At 39.0% G+C, this 26976-nt stretch overlaps 1 protein-coding gene across 1 annotated transcript in view; it reads left to right on the top strand.

Annotated features, from left to right (window-relative positions):
• Positions 1–26976, top strand: part of LOC135219761 (two pore channel protein 1-like) — a gene marked incomplete in the record, with an annotated part of 767111 nt that overhangs the window by 520240 nt on the left and 219895 nt on the right. The window contains 3 exon segments of the mRNA XM_064256806.1: positions 15491–15610; positions 22882–23050; positions 23337–23507. Coding sequence (XP_064112876.1) covers positions 15491–15610; positions 22882–23050; positions 23337–23507 — 460 coding nt within the window.

Below are 26976 nucleotides of genomic sequence, written 5' to 3'. Positions count from 1 at the left end.
AACTTTTTCCATGCAGAGTTCAACGTTCGTCTTGTTACCCCTTGCCATGCCAAGTCAATGATACGTAGACAGATCATGATGTTGTAGTGATCTTTCCAAAACTCTCGAAGGGTTAGATTTGTGTTTTCAGTCACTTCAAAGCAGTGGCGGAACAAGTGCTTCATGTACAGCTTTTTGAAGTTGGAAATGACCTGCTGATCCATCGGCTGTAGGATTGAAGTCGTATTGGGTGGGAGGTAGAGAACATTGATAAACTGGAACTCCTCCAGAATATCATCTTCAAGACCAGGTGGGTGGGCTGGAGCATTATCAAGGATGAGCAATGCTTTCATCGTGAGTTTATTTTCTTGCAGATACCTCTTCACTGCAGGGCCAAAGACGAGATTTACTCATTCAGTAAAAAACTGCCGCGTAACCCATGCCCTAGCATTGGTGCACCACATAACGTGCAATTTTTCTTTCAGTATCTTGTGCGTCTTGAAGGCTCGAGGATTTTCCGAATGATAAACTAGCAGTGGCTTCACTTTACAATCACCGCTAGCATTTGCACATAATGCAAGGGTCAGACGGTCCTTCATGGGTTTATGGCCTGGCATCATCATCTCCTCTGCTGTGATGTAAGTCCTCCGTGGCATTTTCTTCCAAAATAGGCCCGTTTCATCGCAGTTGAACACCTGTTGCGGGATGTAGCCTTCCCTCGCAACAAGCGCAGCGAACTTTTGGATGTACGTATCGGCTGCTTTCACGTCTGCACTCGCAGCTTCGCCATGCCTCACCACTGAATGGATGCCAGTTCTCTTAAAATTAAAATTTCAAACCAGCCATGGCTTGCCTTAAACGCTTCTTCTGATGCCTCTTTAGAAGTTGATGCTTCTTTCTTCACTAAGTCGGCATAAATACTCTGCCTGCTTCTGCATATTACCGTCTCCGTCACTGTATCTCCTGCCAACTCCTTCTCTTTCACCCACACGAGCAGAAGCTTCTCCATTTCCTCGTGGATATTTGTCCTTAATTGGGAAAATATTGTGGTTCGTTTTGCTGGTGTAGCACTCTTGATGGCATCCTTCTGCTTCAATATCGTACAAGTTGTCGATGTACTATGGTCATAGATCTTTGCGAGTTCAATCACTCGTGCGCCACGCTCATGTTTTTCTATTATTTCTTGCTTTAGTTCTATCGACATCATCCTCTTCTTCCTGTCACCATTGTCCTTAGCACTCACTTTCTTCGGCCCCATGATAACACACAAAAAAGTTCAGTAATCACGCAAAAATCAAGCAAAAAAGAGTACAGCGCACAAGATACACTTTGATTCAAGCAGGTAACACGTGCGAGAGATGCTCTCAGATGATGCTCGACCCTGCGCGCCAACTAGCGGGACGCTCCGGAAACACAGCTCGTATCTCGGATTTGGGCTCGTATCTTGAACGAAAATATGGCCCGAGCTCCGGCTCGTATGTTAGGCTGCTCGTATCTCGAGGTACCACGACAGCGCAAATAAAAAATTTCATATATAATTGTATACTAATTGCGCTGTGAGCAAAACGGTTAAAGTTAATGAGTTAATTATTTTTGTTGTTGTATTGTATACTAAATTGTGATGATTTTGGTATATAAGAAATTGTAAAGCGATCAAAGCAACACAGAGAAAATATTATCACAATATAATGCATGAATTCGTAACGCACAGACGTAAAAAAAAAGCTGTTTTCAAAAATTCACCATAAATCGCAATTTTGTGCTAGAGACTTCCCGTTTGTTGCAAAATGAAGGTAATTGATTGAATATTACTAGACTGTAAGTTTTGTAGCTTATAATTGCAGTTTTCGACCATTTTGGTCGAGTTAAAGTTGACCAAAGGTAGAATTTTTTCTATTTATCGTGATTTATATGAAAATATTTCAAAACTGATAAAAACTACAACCAAGGGGTGTTTATTATTGTATTCTACATGAAATTGCGCACATTTTCATATATAAAACTTTATGTAACGGCTAATTTAAAATGGTGCAAACATTACGACAATCGGACGAAAAAATGTCCGATTTTTTCGGGAGTTACCGCGCGGTCGTAAGGAAAAAGTTTTTTTCATAAATTCACCATAAATCGAAATATTGTCCTAGAGACTTCCAATTTGTTGCAAAATAAAGGCAAATGATTGAATATTACTAGAATGTAATAGTTTTAGCTTACAATTGCGTTTTTTGACCATTTCGGTAGAGTCAAAGTTGACCAAAGGTTGAAATTGTGGCACTTATCATTGATTATATGAAATTATTTCAAAATTGATAAAAGCTACAACCATGGGTTGTTTATTGTTGTATTCTACATGAAATTTCGCACATTTTCATATATAAAACTTTATATAACGGCTAATTTAAAATGGTGCAAACATTACGACAATCAGACGAAAAAATGTCTGATTTTTTTCTGAAGAGTTACGGCGCAGACGTAAGGAAATTTTTTTTTTTTCATAAATTCACCATAAATCGAAATATTGTGCTAGACTCCAATTTGTTGCAAAATAAAGGTAAATGATTGAGTATTACTAGAATGTAAGAGATTTAGCTTACAATTGAGTTTTTCTACCATTTCAGTCGAGTCAAAGTTGACCAAAGGTTGAAATTTTGGCACTTATTGTTATTTATATGAAAATATTTCAAAACTGATAAAAGCTACAACCATTTATTGTTTATTGTTGTATTCTACATGAAATTGTGCACATTTCCATGTATAAAACTTCATGTAACGGCTAATTTAAAATGGTGCAAACATTACGACAATCGGACGAAAATATTTATGATTTTTGCGGAAGAGTTACCGTGCAGACATAAGAAAAAAGTTTTTTTTCATAAATTCACCATAAATCGAAATATTGTGCTAGAGACTTCCAATTTGTTGCAGAATGAAGGTAAATGATTGAATATTACTAGAATATAAGAGTTTTAGCTTACAATTGCGTTTTTCAACCATTTCAGTTGAGTCGAAGTTGACCGAAGGTTGATATTTGGGCACTTATTGTAATTTATGTGAAAATATTTCAAAACTGATAAAAGCTACAACCATGAGTGGTTTTATTGTTGTATTCTACTTGAAATTGCGCACATTTTCATATATAATACTCTATGTAACGGCTAATATAAAATGGTGCAAAAATTATGTCAAAGTGACAAAATAATTTTTGAGATGTGTCGCTGATGCTTTATATTGCGAGAAGAAAGAAATTCGTGCTTGCGCGCCCGGGTAACGATTGTAAACAAAACAACAGCTTGATCAGTGAGCTCCCAGCATCCCCCAAGGCGTGTGATTCAAAAGTTTTTGCCTAGTAGGCTTATAACTATTTTTCCGCAAATTTTTAAATTAACTTTTTTTCGTAGACTTACCATACGTTGGTTCGGCACCCAACAGACAATTTTCGTCAATGTTTAATGCATCCAGTCGGCGTTAAAGGGTTAAGATGTCTGGTTTAGAGGAATCATCTTTAGCTATACTTCATCAGCAACTTCACTATCTGATGGGTTTTCTTAAGAAGGTTACCACTCCTAAAGGTGCGGATACTGCTTGTCATCCGTGTCGTCCAATGAAGAGGAAGTGGATTAAAACTCGGCTCCTGTGTCTATGTATTCAAGCCTTCTTGAGTACTTCTGTCTAAATTTCTGGACTTCTTTGAACCCACGCCTCTATCTTCACCTGCATCAACATTCTTAGTGAGAGCAGCCTCCTGAAACTGGTTCAGTCCTCTTCATTCAAGAGGGTTCTGAGAGAGGTTAATGAGTGGTTGGCCTCCAAGAGGGAGTTGGGCAAGGCATCTTTTGCCTATCCTATATCCAAACTTCTGAAGAAGAAGTACCTTCTTTATGCCACTGGGGAATCTCCTTCCTTGGGAGAGTCTGCCTCCTCTCAAGGGAACTTCTCCAGCCTGGTAGATACCACATGACAAGCATCTTTCTTCAGTAAAGGTCATGTTCACCTCCCTGGACTTGGACCACCTCATTAGGAGCCTTTTCAACGTTTTAGAGATCTTCAACTATCTAGATTGGAAAATTGGCGCACTCGCTAGAAAATCAAAGATTGTCCCATTTTAGCTTAGTAGTTTTTCCATGGACAGGCTAGGTGTCTTCTCCTGTGTGGACAAGGTAGTGAGAGATGGTTCGGTGGAGTTAGCTTCTCTCTTCATCATGGAAATTCTTAAAAAGAGGGAATTATGGTGCTCCATTGCTACTAAGGGAAGTATCTGTCACTCAGAAATCAGCCCTTCTCTTTTCCCCTCTGGATAAGTCACACTTGTTGCCGCAAGACACAATTAAACAGGTCTTGTTGGCTCTCCAAAATAAATCTTTTGGCACAGTCAACGAGATGCCCAAAGGAACCTTAGACTTCTGGGACAAAGTCTCTCTCCCTTACAGCAGCAGCCCTTTCGGGGAGGTAGAGGAAAGCACCAACCTAGACCAAGGTCCAACTTATATCCACCAGCAAAACAGTCAAGAAGACTCTTTAAACCGGCAGACAAATGAGACTAGTACAGTCCTTCGTATCTTTGCAAGAGCTAGACTCCAGTTCTTCTAGGAAGAGTGGAGTAGATGAGAGGCAGAACCCTAGGTTATACAAGTTTTTGTAGAAAGTATATTCTATCCCTTTCAGCAAAAAGCTGCCACTGTCCAAAACACCCATTGCTTTGACAGCATACTCTGTAGGATCAGAGAAGTTTTTGGCATTGCAAAGGAAGTAGAATCTCTGATCAGGAAACAAGCAGCAGAAGTAGTAATGAACAGGAACATAGAAGGGTTAGAAGGGTTCCACAACAGACTTTTTGTAGTCCCTAAGTCATTGGGGGGGCTGGAGGTCTTTTTTAGACATCAGTGCCCTGAACTTTTTCATCACAAAGATAAAGTTCTGTTTGGAAATGAGTCGCTCAGTAATGTCTGCTCTCCATCAGGAAGACTGGATGTATGTTGACTCTCGACATGGAAGACACCTACTTTCATGTGCCCATTCACCCGGCATTCAGGAAGTTTCTTTGATGCTTCTTCAGCCTGTCTGCCGCCCCTCAAATATTCACCCGAGTTCTTTCTCCCTTGGGAAAGTGGCTTCACCTCCTGGTAATAAATGTGTCACTCTATTTGGACAACTGGCTTCTACGATCCAAGTCGAAACAAAAGTGCATAGGGGACTTGACGAAACCCCTTTGCCTGATTTGAGAGTTAAGCATCATGATAAATGTCAAGCATCCCAGATGACTCCAACACAGGATTTCTTATTTAAGGATGATTCTCGACTCGCAAGCTTTTCAGGCTTTTCTCTCCCCCAAAAGGATGGAATCGTGTCTCCAGACAGTTCAAGAGTTCCTGAGCCTCCCGTCTTGCTCCCCCTCGAGTAGGTTCCTTCACGTGGTGAGAGGTAAGGGATCCTGCCTTCATTTGTGTGAAGGCCGGATCCTGACGGAACACCTACAAATCTTCATCTAATTTCTAATTTACCTGCTTAGGCAAGTCTGAGAAGGAATCTTGGGTTGAGAAGGGTTTACATTTGAAACCAATAATGGGAATTGTGGTGACTTAGTCACCACCTAATATGGTTTGGACCTGAGAGAGTAATGGGATTTTTCCATTACTGTGTTTTCCCATTAATGCGTCAAGGATGGAACCATCTCCAGGGATTGGCCCATCAGAATCCAGATGGCATCTGGTTTTTTGGGGATGGGACTCCTGGCTTTTGTTTGGAAGCCCACCAATACAGTTGGGGTGGGAAGTTGATTCCCACAGGTGGGGGCAGAACTCCCAGGAGACGGATTGGCTTATACCTGAGCCAAAACGTATTGGTGCTATCCCAAAAGGGTAGGTTATAGGGTGGACTACTAGGACTCAACTCTCATTTGTGCCATTGGTGGAGAGTGCGAGACCTGAGCAATTCATGATACTCTCTTGATATAACCAAGTAGTAGTACTTGTATGTATGTACAACTGTGTGTATGAATACACACACTGAAAATTCAGTTTTTAATTTGTTCTCCATTAGGAAAGGAAGTATCCATGCAAGGTTGCAAGAAATTTCCTGAATAATGAAAGTGTTTGTCCCTAAATCAGTATGAACCATACTTTCCTCGTGCATATCCTGTTGTTCAGACATTGCTACTGTAACATCCTAGATTTCTAATTGTATTATCACTTTTTTTGTTATCTCGAGAATCACTTCATGAGCTTGAAATATTTACCTAAGGTTTCAGTAAAGTGAATAAAATGCTTTCTAAAATTTCACACGATGGTAATAGTATTCATATGTCTAGTACAATCTGTATTGCAATATGGACTTGAATTAGGGGATGGCAACAACAGTAGTATCAAAAAAATTGTTGACTTGAAAATAAGGAGTCAGATGGCAGGATAGGTAGAAATTATACCTTAAAAGAAATAATGGTATTTCCTTATGTAGAGAGATAATGGTGATTGCTTGGACATGCCCCCCCTGCATATGCTGAATGGATTTTATGTGATAGTGTCAGCTGGACTCCGGCTGGCACCAGAGGACTTAAAAGGCCCAGACTTGCTGGATGAGAACTATGAGAAGGGAGGTTGAAAACGAATGGAGATTTGTGGAGGACTAAGCACAGAAAAGACAGGAGTACCAGAATTTCATGGAGTTAATTTGTGTCTTGTTTTGTTGTAGGCAGCAGTGAAGATAACCTATTGGTATAAGCTTGCCTTATTGCTATCTTAAACCTGAAATGCCCTTAATTTTGATAAGTAAATATTTTATTTAAAAAAACCTATATTTATATATTCATTTTAGTCTGTGAGAAGTATGATCAGCTTCCTTTCCAGTGTTCTGTTTGTATTAGGTATTTTTTGTATAAAGACAGGAAAAATCAAGGAAAACAGGCAATTTTTTTTTCATTCCCCATTTAGACTGGTCTAATTTTACTTCATTTTTGAACAGTTCTTACTTGCATAAGACAGTTAAACCATCCACAACACTCTGTACACCATTCCAAGGCTACCCATTTTCAGAATATTTATGGGTAATTTTTACTTTCTTTCCACAGAAAGCATCATTTGACATCATCAAGATCTGAAGGGGTGAATGTGCATGATTTCATTTGATGTTTTGGGAATCTCAAAGGGTTAAAAGACAAATGGTTAGTGGCTTGGAGTTTTTACTAGCACACATCTGCAAACTAGTAAATGACAAAGCCTTTAAAGTGATCCCCCCCCCGTATTCGTTGGGGATGTGTACCAGACACCCCCCACGAATAGTTAGAATCCGCGAATAGTTGGAACCCCTATGAAAATGCTGAAAACAGCCTGTTTTGTTAGTTAAAACTCAAGAAAAACCCACTAAAAATTTTTACACTTGCACTTTTTGTGATAAAACTATTTAAAAAACCATTTTATGATGAAATTGATAAAAAAACAGGAATTTGTGGGTATTACTTATAGAAAAATACCGCAAATAGGGAAATTTTCTGTGAATACTAATGGGGGGAAATGTTCCAGAGAGAAATCCGTGAATGCGTGAGTCCACGAATCCGGAGAACACGAACATGGGGGTCCACTGTATTATGCTTTCAGAGAAAATTGATGAGTCTGAGAATAAAAATAAAGTATTTAAAGTTTAAAATTTATCCAGGATAACCATAAATCTGAAGAGTTACAGTAACAAATACTAATGTAATAGTGGTCTCCTATTTGATAGAAATAGCTGGGTAAAACTGCCGACCTCTTATCCAGGCATATGAGGTTTGAATTTTTAAATTACTAGGCTGGTTAAAAACTGTACCTACAGTATGTGATGATGATAACCACAGCTCCACAACCACAAAGTAAGAATGTTTAGCAGATGACATCAACCCCTGGCATTTTGGGGTAGATCTCCAACTTAAAATACAGATTTGCTAATAACAGTGTGAATAGCAAGCCTCTTCACCCATCCAAACATGAAGGCATTGATTGGTATAGAAAAAGGTTTTGTGTCTATGAAACAGAATTTGAAGTAAAACTTTTTCTTTGCCAATACCTACTAACCATTTCAAGCTGGTTGTTGTATAGGTTTTCTTGAATATCTTTTAAAATTTCAGCTGTATTTTCTTGATATTTTGGGCTGTATAATGAAGTAGCAGAATTTATTTGTCAAGACAATTTACTCTTGAACTTTTTCAATTTCCTCAACATTCATTGTAGATATCCAAACACCTGTCCTTGGCTTAGCTAAAGTGTTAGGAAAGAAGCCCCACCCACTCTTTCCTCATTCTGCCTCAAACTTATGAATGGAAGAGTGTACTATGATATGGCTTTTTACTTTTTGAATTAAGCACCAGCACCGATGGTTCAGGAAGCGATGGTAAAAGTAGCGATGTCAGCCATCAGAGGAACAGGTAGCCATTCATCTCTGCAAGGTAGTTGCCACTGGTGTTTGTACGGTGAAACAAAGAAAAGATTTCCCAACAAGTCTTTCCACTGAATGCTATAATTGTCAATTTGATAAAAGAATCTTTAAAGTCATTCAGTCATCATTCCAATGCATTTATGTTAGAGGGAACCCTTAAAGAGATTATTATGTACCTTTCAGAGAAATTCTTAGCCCATTGGCCACCTTCTTTGCATTATGTGCAACAAACAGCCATACTGAAAATGTATTGTAGCATCCACAATGACAGTACCACAACATGTTTGCCATAACTGACACAGTTGGGTGGACATCTACTTGCAGCTGTGGTGATTGCGCACTTCAGACAACAGCATAAACTCTGTCAGTCCACTCATCTGTATTAATATAAGTACTGTAAACAAACCATGAGGTTATAATAATCTCTCAAAACAATGAAATAGTACAGATAAATTTTAATGTACAGTGGTACCTCGACATAGGAAAGCCTCAACTTACGAAAAATTTGAGTTATGAAAGCAAATACGAAGATTTTTTTGGCTCTACATACGAAAATAGTTCAGGATACGAAAAGTTGTTGCTGTAAAGTCCCAAGATTGGCCCGGACCACAGATAACAATTTTAAAACTCGCGCGCAGCCAACTGAGTAGACTCGCCACCATCCTCCCGCTCTCCCATTGGTTCCTGATGCTTGTCACTGCCATAAGATCCTGCTCTCTTATTGGCCAGCATCTATCACATCATGCATCTACATAGCGGCGTGCTTTTTTGGCCACTCGGTAGCAGCATTGTTTCTATATTCACGCCGAATTCCTTCGTTCTATACGATTTCGTTTATTAAAGTAAATTTGTTAGTGATTTCGTTGTAGTACTACTTTATTGTGTTGTGTGAGAACTTTAGTACATACGTATACGTACTACATAACTTAATTACGTACAGTATATACGTAGTCATGGGTCCCAAAAAGTTGAAGTTCACGGAAAGAAGAGGATGCTTTCTTTGGAGACAAAGATGGAGATTATCAAGAAGTATGAAGCTGGCATGCGATTGAGTGTGATTGCTAAGGAATGTGGCCGAAATCCATCGACGATAGGCATCATCCTTAAGCAGAAGGAAGCCATCAAAGCAGCTACACCTTCCAAGGGTGTGACTATTTTGTCTAGCAAGAGGAGCCACGTGCACAATGAGATGGAAAGGCTGCTTCTTGTCTGGATGAAAGACAAAGAAATTGCTGGCAATACGATAACGGAGACAGCAATCTGCCACAAGGCCAGCGCTATTTTTGGCAATTTGATTGCCCAGGCCAAAGACAATGGAGGAGAAGGGACATCGACGCCAACCCCAGAGTTCAAGGCTTCTCATGGGTGGTTCGAAAAATTCCATAAATGAACTGGCATCCATTCGGTGGTGCGGCATGGAGAGGCAGCCAGCTCGGACACGAAAGTGGCTTCTAAGGACTTAAGATAATGGCGTTTGAATACTGTCGGAGACTTCCAGCCAGTGTACTTCTTCAGATCTTCAAATTTCATATGTTGGAAAAAGTTTATTGAGGTAGCTATAGCTCTAATATCATGTACCCGTGGGAAGGACTGCGGGTTGGCTTGTTTGATAGAATATAAAATTTGTTGCCTTTTCCTTTTAGGGAAATAGTGCCACCTTTTTCTCTAATGAACAGAGGGCCAAAAGATATCAGGGTGGTCCTGTCTAAGTATGCTTTCAATGAAGTGACTGGACATAAGGATGGGTCCTGCGGAAGCGGAACAATCTTCCAGGGGGCCCACCTATCTAATGGATCCTCATTTTTTGCAAGAAATTGGCGATCTGGAGAAAGTAACACTTCTCCTGAAGGGAGAAACTCTATATGACCTGGGTCTCTAGATAAAGCCGACAGTTCTGATATTCTGGCTCCTGAGGCCAAACTTATGAGGAATAGTGTTTTCCTCAATAGGGCTAGATAGTCACACGAGGTACTATTAGTATCCGAGGCTAACTTAAGAACATCATTTAAGAACCATGACACCGACTTGGGCCTCTCAGTAGGTCTGAGTCTGGCGCAAGCTCTGGGGATAGATGTAAAGTATGAATCTGTTAAATCCATCTTGAATCCGAATTGGAAAATCTGTTTTAAGAGCCGATTTGGTAGTAATGGTAGTAGCTGCCAAACCTTTTTCAAATAATGATCTGAAAAAGGATATTGCAAGACTTGTGGTCATGGTTTGTGCATTAGAGTCCCTCAGGAATGCAGCCAGTTTTTTAACTGCTGAATCATATTGACGAAGGGCTGATTCACGTTTATCAGATTCTAAGAACATGATGTTCTGAGGATCGATATCAGCATCCCTCTGTGCTGGGCTAGGGCTAGTTAGGGCTTTCTGAATTCCTGAGGAAGCGAACACAGTCCGCATTTGCACTAGTTGTGATAGTCTGGGGTTGGGAATCCGTTGAGGTCGGAGTCCCAACTCCAGAAGAAGAGGGAACCAATTGCTCTTGGGCCAATTGGGAGCTATCAGAGTGATGTGACCCTTGAATGTCCTGAGCTTGTTCAGAACTTTCAGGAGAAGATTCACCGGAGGAAAAAGGTAAATCTTCTTCCATTGATTCCAATCTATAGCCAACGCGTCCGTGGCATAAGCCAGAGGGTCCAGGTTGGGGGCCACATAACAAGGGAGTTTGTGGTTCGACTCCGTGGCGAAGAGATCCACCTGAAATAAAATTATGTCAGAGGCGCTAGCCGTAACGGTAGCGAGTAGTGAGCCTTAGGTCGGCTCCTCTTTAGTGGAGGTTTTTTGATGTAGGAAGAGGCTAAATGGAAAAGGACCTGTGGTAGTGGTTTCACTTGCCCCAGAAACCATACCGACACCTTATGATAAAGGTGAGCGAGCCTGAATAATCTGGCATTTCCAATTTAGCTTTTCTCTGGTATTATAGCAATATTTTACCTTAGAAATAGTGCTAAAGTAACCTATTTCACGGAGCGACACAGGCTGAGCCCAGAAATAGATTTTTCCTACGTCAAAATCCCTTTATTAAGACGTTCGACAAGATGACGATCAAGGAAGGCTACAGTTCTCAGCAAGTCTTCAACTGTGATGAGACTGGCCTTTTTTGGAAAAAAAATGCCTCGTCGGACGTACATCACAGAGGAAGAGAAGAAGCTACCCGGGCATAAGCCTATGAAAAACAGACTTACGCTCACACTTTGCTCGAACACCAGTGGGGATTGCAAGGTGAAGCCCCTACTTATGTATCATTCGGAGACTCCTTGAGCCTTCAAGGCCCACAAAGGGCTAAAGAAGAAGCTTCCAGTGATGTGGAGGGCTAATGCGAAAGCCTGGGTAACGAGACTTTTGTTCACGGAGTGGGTAAATCTGTGTTTTGGCCCGACAGTGAAGAAATTCTTGGAAGAGAAGCGGCTCCCTCTGAAATGTCTGCTGTTGTTGGACAATGCCCCTGTTCACCCTCCTGGCCTCGAGGAAGATATCCTAGTGGAGTATTCTTTTATCAAGGTTCTTTATCTTCTGCCTAACACCACCCCTCTCCTCCAGCCCATGGACCAGCAAGTAATATCAAACTTCAAGAAGCTGTATACAAAAGATCTTTTCAAGAGATGTTTCGACATCACTGATACCACAAACCTCACCTTGCGTCAATTTTGGAAGGAGCATTTCGATGTTGTGATATGCATCTGACTCATCGATCAAGCTTGGCAGGAGGTTTCGAGGCGAACCTTGAATTCTTCGTGGAGGAAGCTCTGGCCTGATGCCATATCGGATCTGAGACTTCGAGGGATTTGACGTGGGCGAATCTGGTGCAGATTCAGAAACGGTTGACGATCCTGAAACTGTTTCGCAACCAGATCTTGACGAGATCGTTGCACTCGGCAAGTCCATGGGGCTTGTTGTTGACGAGGACGACATCAATGGCCTTCTCGAGGAACACCAAGAGGAGCTTACGACAGATGACCTGAAGGAGTTGGAGGCCATGCAACATAACGTCGTTCAAGAAGAGTTCTCTAGCAGCGGCGAGGAAGAGGAGGACGACCCTATGACAACAGCAGAAATTAAGGATGCCCTAGCGGCTTTTCATAAGGTGCAATCATTTGTAGAAAAGAGACACCCCAAAAAGGCTTACACAAGTCTTATGCTTGCGCAGTTCGATGACATTTGCCCGAGTCGTTTCAGGAACATTGTGAAAAGTAGGCAGAAGCAATCTTCCTTGGATAGTTATTTTTTAAAGAGGCCTTTAGTAAGAGTCAGCAAAAAGGAAGATCCAATTGATACTACGAAAAAACAGAAAGTTGAAAGTGGTGAAGAAATTGAAATTTTGTAAAAATAAAAAATAAGATAATATATATATATATATATATATATATATATATATTATATATATATATATATAGATACTAAAAGACAAAAAATGTAAAAATAAAAAAAATTAAATAAAAATTTAATTTTAAGTCTTTTGTAAAGTTAAGTGTTACGGTTTTGTTAATGTGTTTCATAAAGTTTAGTTTGTTTCCTGACATTTTTAATGTGTTTCGTTAAGTGTACGTAGTACGGAACAAATTTTCTGCCATTTGTCCTCCTCCTCTGTCGCCACGTTCGGAGATAGCCTCACTTGAAAGTAAGGTTCCACATTTTACTACATACATACGTATGTACTTACAATATTTCTTGTATAACATGTACACTAATACACTTTACTTACAGGTACATATTAGTAGTACTTATTAAGTTATGTATTGAATGGTCCCAATTGTTGTATTTCATTGTTTATTGGTCAGTTTAGCTTTATTATAAAATTTACTGGGGTGTTTTTGTAGGGCTTGGAATAAATTAGGCAATTTATATGTAAAATGCGGTTCAAGATACGAAAAGCTCAGATTACGAAGGCCGCCTCGGAACGGATTAATTTCGTATGTCGAGGTACCACTTTATAAACTAATTTGGATATATAAAATAAAAAGTCATGTCATAGTACACTTTTCCATTCATAAGATTGAGACAGAATGAGAAAAGAGTGGGTGGGGCTTCTTTCCTAACTCTTTAGCTAAGTCAAGGACAGGTGTTCAGATATCTGCAACGAATGTTAAGGGGGCTGGCCGGAACCCCTATATATTGTGGTATAGGGCGAAAAATGCAAAGTCATGAAAAAATTCATGGAGCTTCATATGGCAATTGAGAATACGTATACGAAATATTTCGTCAAAATTCCTCTTACCTTCGTAGTCACAGGGTAATTAGTAAACATAACTCAATAAGCCTAAAACATTCATCCTTACAATAAAATGCAATATTTCTTCTGTTATCGTAAATTTTGATAATTATTGGCAAAGAAATTGTGAGAAATGGCATCTGTAGAGATTCCGTGGCTCGCATAAGCGAGTATCTGGTTCAATCATGAATCAGTTGGACCATAGACTTCAAGTAGATTACACGTTCGAGTTTCACCTCGTGACATTCGCTTGCTTTTTCGTATGTTTATGTATGTTTCAGCAAGAAGTTCATCATGCCAATGAGGAAAAGACAAGGAAAACATCTCGCTAACATACAGACGAAGAAAAATTGCTCACGTATTATTACAGAATATCATAATATACGCGTAGTTAGTGAAGAGAGAGGGGAGGGTTGCTTAGTAACGCCCCCTTCTTGCCTGACAGCACACATCACACTGTGCCCAAGGCTACGATCTTTGAGCAAAGAGATCTTCATTTATGATAAATAACATAGTTTTGGTTTTTCAATACCCAAAATGGAATATGAAATTCATAATAATAATGATTTATCAAATTGTCTTTGTAAAAAGAGAGTACACCTTCGAGTCTCACCTCTGACATTCTCTTGCATTTACGTTTGTTTATCTTTGTTTCGGCAAGAATGTCATCATGCCAAAGAGGAAAATACAAGAAAAACATATCGCTAACATACAGAAGAAAATTCGCTGTAATAAGCCGAGTTAGTGAAGGGGAGAGAGGGGGTTACGTAGGAAGGAGTGCCCCATCTTGCCTCAAGCAGTGCCCCAGGCTACGATATATGAGCAAAGGGATCATCATTTATGATTAAATTATGATAAATAAAATAGTATTGGTTTATTAATACACAAAAAAGAAATATACATTCATAATAATCAATATTTATTAACATTGTCTTTATAGAAATACGAAGGAAAACTTTGAACGACTGTATCTCAAAACTATACTTATTGACCTTCAAATCTATCTCCTCACTTAGTTTTAAAGCTATAACATTGGAATTTGGTATATAACTCAGAAAGACATTATAGAACAATCAAATAGAGCCCTTTTTTCCAATTTTTGTTTCGTCTTTTTTTTTATAAATTTTTTTCTCGTGATTTATAGGGTTTATTTTTTTACCATATTGAAAAATTCATATCTAGCGAAAAAAATGACTTTTAGAAAAAAAACTCTCCATTCGATTGGAGGTCTACATCAGGTCTATATATGGTAGTAATCCCAGGTCTTAATATTAAATATCAAAGGAGGAGATAGAATTTGAAAAATGGTTATTTTCGGGATAAATTGCCCTGCCGTCACAAAACCGAAGGTCAGAGGCGAAAATCATATGCGGTTTGGAGATGTCCCAAGTCACCTTATTAAGTGGTATGAATGTCAAAGTCCTGTTGTTAAAAAACGGCATTAGCCGGCCGGCCCCCTTAAGGAAATTGAAAAATTCAAGCGTAAATTGCCTTAACCAATTAATTCCTGTACTCCATTATATTGCCCAAAATTACTAGAGGGTCTAAAACATGCTGTGCCAATTTATCAAGCAGATACAGCTGACATTTCAAAAATATTCAAGAAAACGTGTGATAACGGGCTTGAAATGGTTAGTGGTTGACTGACAAAATTCATTAGTTCTTAGACACTGGAGTTGAATTTTTGAATGTGGATACATTAGAGTGGATTATTGGATCAATTCTGGGGGCTGTAAGTTAAAATATTCTGTCAGTAATTAAGCAGGTTTGTTCAATTTATCATTATACTTTGCCCTTTTCTGTATTAATTATCTGTATTTACCATAAAGACCTGGTAAAATTCTCTTATGTGTGTTGGTACTTAAACATGAAGTGGTGATTTTTTGTTCTTTGCAGATTTCGTTATCATTGTGAATGGCATTACCCTCTTGGTTACTACTATCATGATCTCGGCGAGTGGGGAGCCCATCTCTTATGATGTTAATGTCAGTTGGGCCCAAGTGGCATTTGTTGTTTGTAAGTAAGAATCAAATCCTTTATAGATTCCACTTGTTGCTTTGATGAATTCTTGTTCATTTTCACCTAAGCACTGTAACTGCAATCAAGGAAATGAGATGTTAGTATTAGAATACTGATTGAGTATAGGTGTTTGAACATGGATGATCTGTTTTCTATGTATCTTTAGTATGGAGTCAAGGATTAACTTATGGTACACCACTTGTCAGTGTATTGATAAGTTGCTATGTTGGCATTATAACAGAAACAACACTTTCCATTGCAATAAAAATGGAAAGTTTGTTTTGCTAATGTTTTTGTATTGCAGTGAAATATGAGGAAGTGTGGTTAGTGTTTAGAATACCGCATCTATGGCTATTCTGTGCCGCTGTACACTTAGCATTGGAATACGTAGTCATATCTTGCTTATCTCCACTAATATAGATGCAAAATAGTGTTTGATAAGGCCAGTGTTACAGGATGTGATACGTATATGGTCAACAGTTCATGTTAATATAATCATGAAGCCCAGAAAGATGTAATCATTAGTGACTAAAAATGCTTTGGAAGTCTTTCAAAATAATTTCATTTAAGTCCCTTTGTTCAACAAATTAAGTTTTCAGTCCACAAATTTTATGAAAGCAGTATAAGCACTTGTGTTGAAATATGCTAGATTCCTGCACAGTAAAAGGCCCATAAAAGAACATTGAAATGCCAATAAAGCAGCCAAAGTTGTGGTCAGTAATTTATTATTGTCTGTGAAACCTATTATCTTAGGTATACATTGTAGGCATTATGGAGTAATGAATCTAATAAGAAATAATATTAAAGACTTAGTCTTAAGGTATCTTTAATGATTGTCCAACTTTCAGACAACACTGTATATAGAGTATTTGAAACTTATCTTTGAAAGAAATTATGCCAGATTCATCTTCATTTACATTTTATACAGTTGTTAAATTTTTAAGAAAATAGAAGCCCATCTGTGCATAAAATATTATAATATAAAGTAACATTTTCTGGGATGGTCTAGTATGAATGAATTCATTTTACATTATGTATTCTTTATGGGGGAAAATTTGTTTGGTATTTGCCATTCTCAGCACTCATCATTAATGTTTATTTATAGTGATGATGATTATCATTAGCATGAAATTTTCCTACTCCCATGTTCCAGCTCCAGAGGATTATATTGCAACTAATGTTTGGTACAAGGCAAAACTCATGCCTTAGTGATGGAAGTTTTCAGTACTTCCTCATTGCCTGTGATCTCAGTTTTGTAATGACAGTGCTTTCACTTGGAATGCTGTTAAATCCCAACAGACAAAAAGAACCCTTCTCCTTCACTAGTGATATTGCTGGCCTCAATATCCCCACCTAGAAATTCAATCTGTCGTTGCCCATCCACTTCCAGGACTTCCTCAGTTTGTTAAGGAGTGCACCACTGCCAGTCCCAATACATTGTCAGTTCACAACCAGGGTCAATGAGGAAACAGCTCAATTAATGTAGGGAGAAGCCTTGTTTTTAGTTACATTAAGATATTACAGCTGCAGTGTTTGCCCCAACCTGCAAAAGAAGCTTCCAGAATGGAACTCTGTCCCAAAGATTTCCCCTCTTTGACCATAGTAGGATGTTGGAGTTATCCCTTGCTACAGATGTGAAGAACATCCTAGAATTTTGAGCAGCATTAATTCCAGAAGTGTTTGTTGGTTGTTAGACTATAGTTGTTCCATCATTTGTGGTTTTGTCTAAACAACAGTGTATCCTTTGTGAGTAGAGGTTCTTGCCACATCTAATTCTTTACTTTCCCAGGAGGAGCAGTAGGAGTCACTGGTAACTGACAAAGTTTTAAGACTAGTCCAATCCTTGGGAAAAAACCTGTTCTGCATATGAACTTAGTCATGGTCAGATACCTTTTGCAAAATTTTTCATGTGTGAGACAAGCTCACAATAGTTCTGTAACCATTTCTGTCCTTGGCTAATTTGCAAGACTGCGTTTTTGGACCTAAAGGCACTCGACTTTTCCCTGAAACTGGTAAACTGTCCTTGTTGTGAATAAAGTCAGCAAATGTGGCCACAACTGCAGTGGTGAACTGGGTGCATTTATGTACACCCTGGATGACCTGAAGATCCCGGCACTTTGTATTCTACTCCTTTTTCAAACAGACCAAGATATTTGATAGTTTATTATATACAGAAGGAGACTTATTCAATATTTTTGCTTGTGAACTACCTGTAAATCACTTTTTAATACTATTCACGGAAGTGTTTTGTCTGTGATGAAATTGCTATCAGATAGAAATACCAGTTTTTGATATATGTAGACATTTTCAGTGTACAAGGGTAGTTGCTGATGATGTCCACATGCGTATATCCTTGTAAAACATCCCATTAGTTTGCTAGGGAATAGATGAGTTGATTACAGTTCAGAATTGGTATTGTTGGTTCCCTTACACAATTGTACCAGTTATAAAAGTGAATTATCTTTTAGTGCTGAAATGATTTAAATACTGTGTAGAATTTGTTATTTTTAAACCTTGATTTTTAAAAGTATACTTCAGGTTTCCCTTTTTTTGTGGTGGGGAAGAGGACTGAGTACAGATATAATGTTAAAATTTCAGGAATATTCCAGAGTAATGGTAATTCTCTTGGTGTGTGTTTGAATTTTATTTTTGCAGATCAAATAATGCACTTTATTGTTAATATATTCTCAGTCTGTCTTGCAACGTGTGAACACTTTAGTGTTGGACCGAGATGGCTCTCTGCATTCAAATAGGTCATCCAAGTTTCTACCTCCTCCTCTTGTGCGGCATTGGAAGTACTACTCCAATAGTGTAGTGCATTTGATCTCCCGTCACCTTAACCCGGACGTTATCTGTCTTAAGCCTGGTCTAACCCTGGAGCAGGTTAGGTGGAAGGTTCATCTTTTTCATCGTAAGAGGCCTTAGCTATGGAGAATACTGCAGCTTCCATCTTCCAGACTGTCTCCTGGCTGGACTTGTGGTCCATTGCGCGATAGCCAGGATTGCTACTGATAGGTCTCAGGGAGGTATATAGTAAGTTCTTCTTCACTTGCTAGACTGTTACAGTCCAGTGCTAAAACTATTTCATACCTGGGCCAACTTGGTGCAACCTTGTGGGCCAACCAGCTCCTGGCCAGGAGACACAGCGCTGTCAGAGGTTGCAGGTTCAGTGGACTGAGTCTTTGTCAGCTCTCAGGAATGGGGCTCTCCTTGATTCACAGTTTCTGTTTCCGATGACTGAATGAGATGATGCGATCAATCGACGACATGCAGATACTAAAGAAAGGCTAGCCCATCAGGCAGTATCTAAGTCGGAGGCTTGTTCATGACGCCCTCCTCCACCTCCTCCTCAGCGACAGGCGAGATCTTCGCCTGACAAATCTTCTAATAGTTCAATGTATGTGAGGGTCTCTCAATCTACCTCACAAACCAAGGCAAAGAAACAACAACATCCCTTTCAATCCCACCCCTACAAGCCTAGGAGGGGCTCTAGAGGAAAGAGTAGAGGGTTTCGTTAATAGAATGAGCACCTCTCCCTCTCCATTGCCATGGATAGGGGGATGCCTGGCTGGCCAGTAAGCCAAGTGGTAAAAATATGGAGTGGAGAAATGGGTAGTAGATGTTCTTCAGGCGGGATATCTACTACCATTCAACTTCTCTCCCCCGTCTCGGACAGACCCCTTCTCAATTGGATATATGCTCACGACTCCCTGAAGCTCTTGGCTCTTGGGAAGGAAGTGTTGAAAATACTGAACAAGGTTATGATAGAAGAAGTAAAGCGTCCTTCTCCAGGATTTTACAGTGGCATTTTCCTAGTATCAAAAGTGACAGATGTCTGGAGACCGGTAATCAACCTTTTCAACCTGAATCATTTTGTCAGGAAGGCAAGGTTCAGGATGGAGGCACCTCGGTCGGTGTTGGCAGCAATAAGGGACAACGACTTCTTGCTGTTAGTAGACTTAAAGGATGCTTACTTCCAGATTCCTCTTCACCCTTTGTCCAGAAAATTTCTTTGCTTCACTTTGGGAGAGCAGATCTACCAGTTCAAGGTCCTATGCTTCGGGTTGACCACGTACCTTCAGGTGTTCACAAGGGTCTTTGCCCTCATTTTGACGTGGGCTCATGCTTGTTAAGGTACCTCAACGACTGCCTGGTATTAACAAGCTCCAAGGAGAAACTGCTTCAGGACAGAGACCGTCATCTTCAGTTTTGTCGGGAGCTAGGCATAATGGTAAACCTAGAAAAGTCAAATCTGTTTTCCAGCCAGAAAGCTCTTTAACTAGATATGGTTATATATACAGCAACGTCAAGGGTTTTTCCGTCAGACCAAAGGTTAGAGAAGTTTCGGTTAATGGTGCGCAAGTTCTTGTCACAACCTGAACAGCAAGCTCACCAGTGGCAGGTCCTTCTGGGAATTTTGTCTTCTCTGGAGAAGCTGGTCCCTCATGGTTGACTTCATCTTTGGTCTATACAGTGGCAACTGAAAGACTTCTGGTCCCTGGTGGGAGATTCACCCTGGCAGAAAGTCCCTCTGTCCGAAGAGGTGAAGCAAGACCTACGTTGGTGGTAGGATGCCCAGAATCTCTTGGTGGGAATCCCTCTGCATTCTCCCCCTCCAACTTCCTCCTGTTTTCAGATGCCTCCATCACCGGTTGGGGTGCTCATCTGGAAGATCCCCTTGTATCAGGCATTTGGAGTGTAGGAGACAAGCTGCTACACAACGCTTTGGAGCTGAATTGACAGTCGACTTACACCAATGGGCAAGCAACAACTCAGTGGAGCTCTCTGCCAGGTACGTTCCAGGCAAGAGGAATATGGTCACCGACAGGCTGAGTTGTCGGAATTAAATCCTGGGCATGGAGTGGTCTCTGCATCAGGTCGTGGTGGGCAGGTTTTTTCATGTTTCGGAGAGACCTATGCTAGACCTCTTCTCAACTCACTTCAACAAGAAATTGGAAGTTTACTGTTCTGTGGTCCCGGATCCTTTTGTTCTGGCAGAGGACACCTTCCATCACCCTTGGGACAACCTCGAGGTTTATGCCTTCCCTCCGTTTTGCTTGATCCGTCAAGTTCTGAACAGGAGTATGAATTCTTGAAATCTCAGGATGGCTTTGGTGACTCCTCTGTGGCCTCAAGCAGAGTGGTTCCCAGACCTTCTGTCTCTTCTGTCAGAAGTTCCAAGAGAGATACCCATGTGGTGGCAACTTCTTTGTCAGCCTCTTGTCAAAAGGTTTCATTCATCGATTGAATCCCTATCTCTTCTGAGATGGAGACAATCGAGTATCTCCTCCGAGTGAGAGGTTTTTCTCGGGGCAGAGGGGCGTATGTCCAGTTACCTCAGGAAGTCCTCTTCAATAGTGTACCAAAAGAAATGGGCAGTCTACTGTGATTGGTATCATCAATGGGGCTTCTCTCCACTCAAAGCCTCTGTTCAGCATATAGCAGGTTTTTTTTTATCTTGCTCAGGTATGAGAAAGGTCTTTCTGTTACTGCTATCAGGGGCTACAGAGCAGCATTAGGGTGGGTGCTGCATCTGAAAGGTGTGGACATCTGTTCATCCTGGGAAATCTCCTTGTTGTTCAGGGGTTTTGAACAGACCTGGTCTCCAAGGGAACTCAAGCCGCCTGTGTGGGATGTTTCTCTTGTCCTGAGAAGTCTCACTCGAGCTCCATTTGAGCCCCTACATGTATCATCAGACCTTAAAGACATTTTCTTGTTGGCCTTGGCTTCTTCAAAAAGAGTTGGAGCGCTTCATGGCCTTAGTTATGATGTGAAGTACACCAGGGGTTGGGGGTCAGTGGCTTTCGAGTTTATCCTGTAATTCATGGCCAAGACCCAGAATCCCTTGGTGCACAATGACAGATTTGCTTCTTTTTTCCATTCCCTAACTGAATGACTTTGTAGACAACGACCCGCAAGAGCTCTTGTTTTGTCCTTTCAGAAATTTATAATGTTATCTTAAAAGGACTCGTCATCTAAGGCCTAGGTGTCATAGACTGTTTGTTAGCATTGGTCAGTCCAGAAAGGAAGTTTCCAAGAACACTATTTCATTCTGGATACATGAGGCAATTAAGCAGGCTTACTTCTCTCTTGATAGTTCTGTCACTGAGTCTGTGCAGGCTAGAGCACATGACGTCGGAGGTAAATTTCCTCTCTGGCATTTAAGAAAAACTTTGCTGTTCATAGAATTTTGAACACCGGTTCCAGGTTATGTCAATCCATCTTCACTTCCTTTTACCTGAAGGACATTTCCCACAGGTCTTTGGACATGTTTTCCTTGGGTCTTGTGGTGGCTGCCCAACAAGTTGTGTAATTCACCCAGTGCCCCTAACAGTAACAGGGCGGTTTGTGTCTTACCTAAGGTGATTGTGTGGAAGAGAGAATGAGAGAGTTAGCTGGTCTCTTTCTTTCTCTTTGTTCCTTTCTTCTTCCTACAGGCAGGTTGAAGAATAGGCATTTTGTATGCTGGTACTGGTCTGATACAGGTAAGGTAGTCATACTGGTAGTTTACTTTTGTGTTTTTGAAGTAAATCAAACCTACTATTCAGTAGCAAATACTCATCTCTCTCTAGCAAGGGGGAGTGAAGAGTGGTAACAAACCCCTGTGGCTAATATGGTTTGTTATGAACAGTCAGAATTTTTTTGGGTTCCCTGAATGCAGTAAATCTGATCATATATCGTATTTCAACCCAGACGGCTGAGTTGTTAGATATCAAATTATCTATCTTCTCACGGGCATTGGACCACCTTCTTTAGAACTCGTTCTTCCAGGAAGGGTGGTCAAGTGGGTTAACTCCCTGCTGGTTTAGGATACTTTTACCTTCCTCCAAGTATATGTCTATCCTATTGTTAAGACCGAAGGTTTGTTCCGCATATGAACAAATTACAAATTTTTAATTAATTTGTAATTTTCATAGCTAACATTTTACTGGCCACCTCTAGCCGTCTCTCTCTCTCTCTTTTTATAGTTCCTGGATTGGGGAAAATACTGAAGCGTCACAGAGTGCGATGCACGGTCTCTGACCAGCTCTCACCTTGTACGTGTAGGAGTTGCCAGATTCCACAGATTCCTTGCTGTACAATCTTTTATTGTTTTAAGCAGTTACCAGTTGGCGCTTGGAGATTATCCTATTGATAAGCCCTTAGGTTTGTTAGCTATGAAAAATACAAAGTGATTGAAAATTTGTCATTTTATCTAGACCTCTGAATCTAAAATAATGCATTACAATGGTTTAGGTTTATTATCTAAATCTCAATTCTTTTTGCAGTTTATGTATTAGAAGCTAATATCAAGATGATTGGACTTGGCCTTAAAGAATATTTTGGATGTGGTTGGAACGTGTATGATTTTATCGTAACTTTACTGGCAATTGCTGGAATCATTGCAGAGCAATTTTCCAGTTCCTTCTTCTATATAGTGATCCTGCGACCATTAAGGTTAGTTTTAAAAGTATCTGGGAAAGTCCTGAATAATGTAAGTTATGTGAAATAATTTGGCAAGATTTATTTCTTCATGAATATTAGTGTTTAGATTAGTTCTTACAAAGGTCAGTGCATACCAGTTTTAGTATAAAGTATTAAAAGATCAGCAGATAAATGCTATTCTGCCATAGATTTTAGTCAGGTTGTAATTTACTGAAGGAGGAACTACTGAATGAGGAAAAGAATATGAAGTGGAATAGTTTTTTATTGCTAGATGTTTAGAAAATTTTTATCTTTTTAGGTTACTAAGACTGTTTCGGATAAGAAGACGCTACAGAGATGTCTTCCAGACCCTTTTCATCCTTCTTCCTCGTGTGTTGTCTGCGATTGTTGTGATTATCATTACGTATTACTTCTTTGCTGTAATTGGCATGGAATTGTTCTCACAGTATGAAATGAAAAATTGTTGTGTGTAAGTATAAATGTTTAAATAATTTTTTGCAAGTCTGAACAAAAGCAACCAAGTTTTTCTTGTAATCAATACAGCATCATTTCTAATCCATTTATTAGATGAGAACATTTTCTCTTGTTCTTATTGTACAACATTTTTAGATATCTTGTAGATGATGAATATTATTATCATTACGCTACAAAAATCCCTAAATAGAAAGTGATACTGGCTACCATCAGGTTGTGAGAAAAGCAGGGTTTAAAGAGGTTGATAGACTTTGTATATATCACTTAATCTTATATTAAAACACAATGAAAATACTGTCTGTATGAGGGACTAACTTCAGGATGGCCTTAAGTGATTGTTTCTAAAAAAGGGAAATGAGACAAAGTTAAAGTTTACCACAAAATGGTAAAAAGCTATCAACATCAAATAGTTTGTATCACAAAGGACATAATTTTTCCAGACAACGAAAAGAGTGGTCATCATCATCAAGGTTAGAATGGCTTTGAAGTTTTTAGAAAAATGTGAAATTTTAAAAACAGGTAAAAATGAATGTTTTCATTGTTTTAATGGAATTTTGCAGAAAATAATGCTTTTGCATATTTTTTATCAGTTCCCATTCCCACCTGGTTCCAAAGACTAAGAATGCCCCAGAAACCTAGGTTGGGTATACAGTCGACCCCTGCTATTCACGGACTCTCACATTATATACCCATTATTCGCGGGAAGTTCACGTATTTGCAGTATTTTTCTGAGAAATATCTGCAAATTACTGAATTTTCATATCAATTTCATGATTAAATGCATTTTTTGTGATAAAACTATTTAAAAACCGGGTATAAGCATATTTAGTGGTTTATTTCCTTGAGTTTGGACTAACAAATAGGCAGTTTTAAGCATTTTTATAGGAGTTCTAAGTATTTGTGAATTCTAGCTATTGGGGGAAGGGTGTCTGGCACACATTCCCTGCAAATAATAATTGACCAATACTAATCAGTAAGTGACCAATGCTCATTAACTTACCCAACCACATTCAAATTATTTCTATTTCCACCCTGTTACAAAGTCAAAGAATACTTAAAAGTACCACCAATAATGACAGCAGTAATAGAATAGGATAATTTAATAACATAATGATGCAATAACAGTAATAAGATGAACCCTTTGTGAGCAGGTGCCATTATGTAACTGACAATTATTTATAGCTTTGGGGTAAATTCCAGGTATCGTCCAGTGGCGATCATCATTTTAAGCCATACAGTTTGAATAAATATTGCAGGAAAAGTGTTCAGATCACTTTCGTTGTCCATAAAAGACTTCTGACAACTCTTACACAGCAACTATAGTATCACAGTAGAGATAGAGGGAAATCAGTTTGACTTGAGGTGTCATGGGGGAATGCTACAGCTCCCCATCCCAGGATGTATTGTAAAAATTTATTACTGATTTTAATTTTTACCTGTTATGATTCTGTGAGAGCTGTAATTATAACTTTACTTAATAAAATAAAATAATTAGAAAAAACACTAACAACTTAGGAAAATTGTTATATTTTTATTATTGTCTTTTGGAAAAGAAGCCCTGCACACTATTAATTTCCTGTGGTAGATGCAGAAAATTAAAAAAAAAAATTCTCACACCATGTGTAAATGCACATTGAGCTATTTATAACTTTTCTCCCCTTCCCTCAATCAAAAGGAGGGTGTGTGTGTGTGTGCATGCATGCATGCATGCATGTGTGTTATACACTCACAAGCTATGGGTGGCAAATGTATATCTCTTTTGGGTTATAGTTTTATCTTTTTTCATGGAATGAAAATTATGAGAGAATGCAGTAAGAATAAAAAGGAGAGTAGCATAAAATAAAAATGAAAAAAGGAAAGTGGGTTTGCGTGTGTGTGTGCATGTGTTATAGGTTGTAGCCCTTACAAGACAGGCTAAAAATATACACTGACAATGCCCTGAGACTGAGCAAATTTTAAGGTTGGCAAATTTGAAAAAAAACACACCATTCAAAAGATGAAAATATAAAATTATGCTGATTTGAGCAAGTTATAATATATAGGGATGGGGAGAGGTTGTACCTTTTAGTGAGTTATACATGCAAAATTACAATTACCGTACAGTTGACATGCCATCATAAAAGACCCAGGGGTCTTGTTGTTCCTGAATATATTGTCATTTCAGATAATGTGAATCTAGATAATTGTGGGTTTACTGTACGTACTCCGTTCATTCTTTGTATCAAGAAAGGTTTGGCAAATGTATCACTATATTGTGGATCAAGGTTTCAGTTTAAAATGTGATGGTTATTGTTTATAAGCATATTTAATGTTTATGCTTGAATGGGGCCGTGACTCGATTATTCCAAATAATTGAGAGAGTATACTATAGAAATTTTATTGATGGATTATGTTTTTACTAGAATGGAATGACCTTAAATATAGTTTACGAAAGGTAGTATCAACTCAGAGTTTGTAAAAAAAGGAACATAGTAAAAAAAGAGAAAACAAGAAATTCTATAGTAAATGACTTCTAGAAATGAAATTTTTTATAAAAACAATAGAAATACTTTTGATAAAAATACAAAAAAAATAAATTAATAGTTATCATCAAAATTCTCACGTGGAATTCCACATAAAAATGAGAGGACATTGAAGAGCACTAATGTTACATGCTTTTTTTAAATTATACATATTAATTATTATTCATACAAGAAAAAATTGTACAATTATTAAATTTCAAGTGGAACATAAACTTTAAATTATTTTTACATACATAGACTCATTAGGCTATAAATGGAAAATTGTAAATAATGGAAAATAGAATACCAGTACTGCATTAGAAAAGGGATTTTGACAAAGGAAAAATCTATTTCTGGGGGAAGACCTGTGTCACCCGGTGAAATGATCCTGTAGCACACATTTCTAGGTATAAATAGATGCTAAATATACCAGAGAAAAAGCTAAATGGAATGCTGAAGTTACTACCTTCAGCTCGCTCACGGTATAAACACAAGGGTGAGTGGAAGCCACTACCACAGGTTTTCTGCCAATTAGAAGATTCCCCTCAAAACCCCTCTCTAGGTAGGTGCCATTACAAGGACTACAATAAGTCTACCTTCCGCTAGCTACTACTACAACTCCCGCCCGAAGGCTTCATTCCTGAATTATGCACCCAAGCTTGGGCCGGCTAAAGGGTGGGGATCAGGAAAAGAGAGGAATGGGTTCACCGGGCAACACAGGTCTTCCCCCAGAATTAGATTTTTCCTTTGTCAAAATCCCTTTTCTGGGTTCGACCTGTGTCGGCCGATGAAATAGTATCAGAGAATTGGCCATACAAACTTGGTAAAATGCAGAATATAAAAGATATAAGGAAAAATACAAATAAAATCTTCTCTTAAAATTTTTTAAGTTTTAATAACCAACGTAAGATAAGTTACAATAGTAAAAAAGTAGGAACAAATATGACCAGATCCATACTATCC

Source organism: Macrobrachium nipponense, chromosome 1, assembly GCF_015104395.2.
Source record: "Macrobrachium nipponense isolate FS-2020 chromosome 1, ASM1510439v2, whole genome shotgun sequence".
NCBI lineage: Eukaryota > Metazoa > Arthropoda > Malacostraca > Decapoda > Palaemonidae > Macrobrachium > Macrobrachium nipponense.
This window is presented reverse-complemented; position numbering and strand designations above follow the sequence as displayed.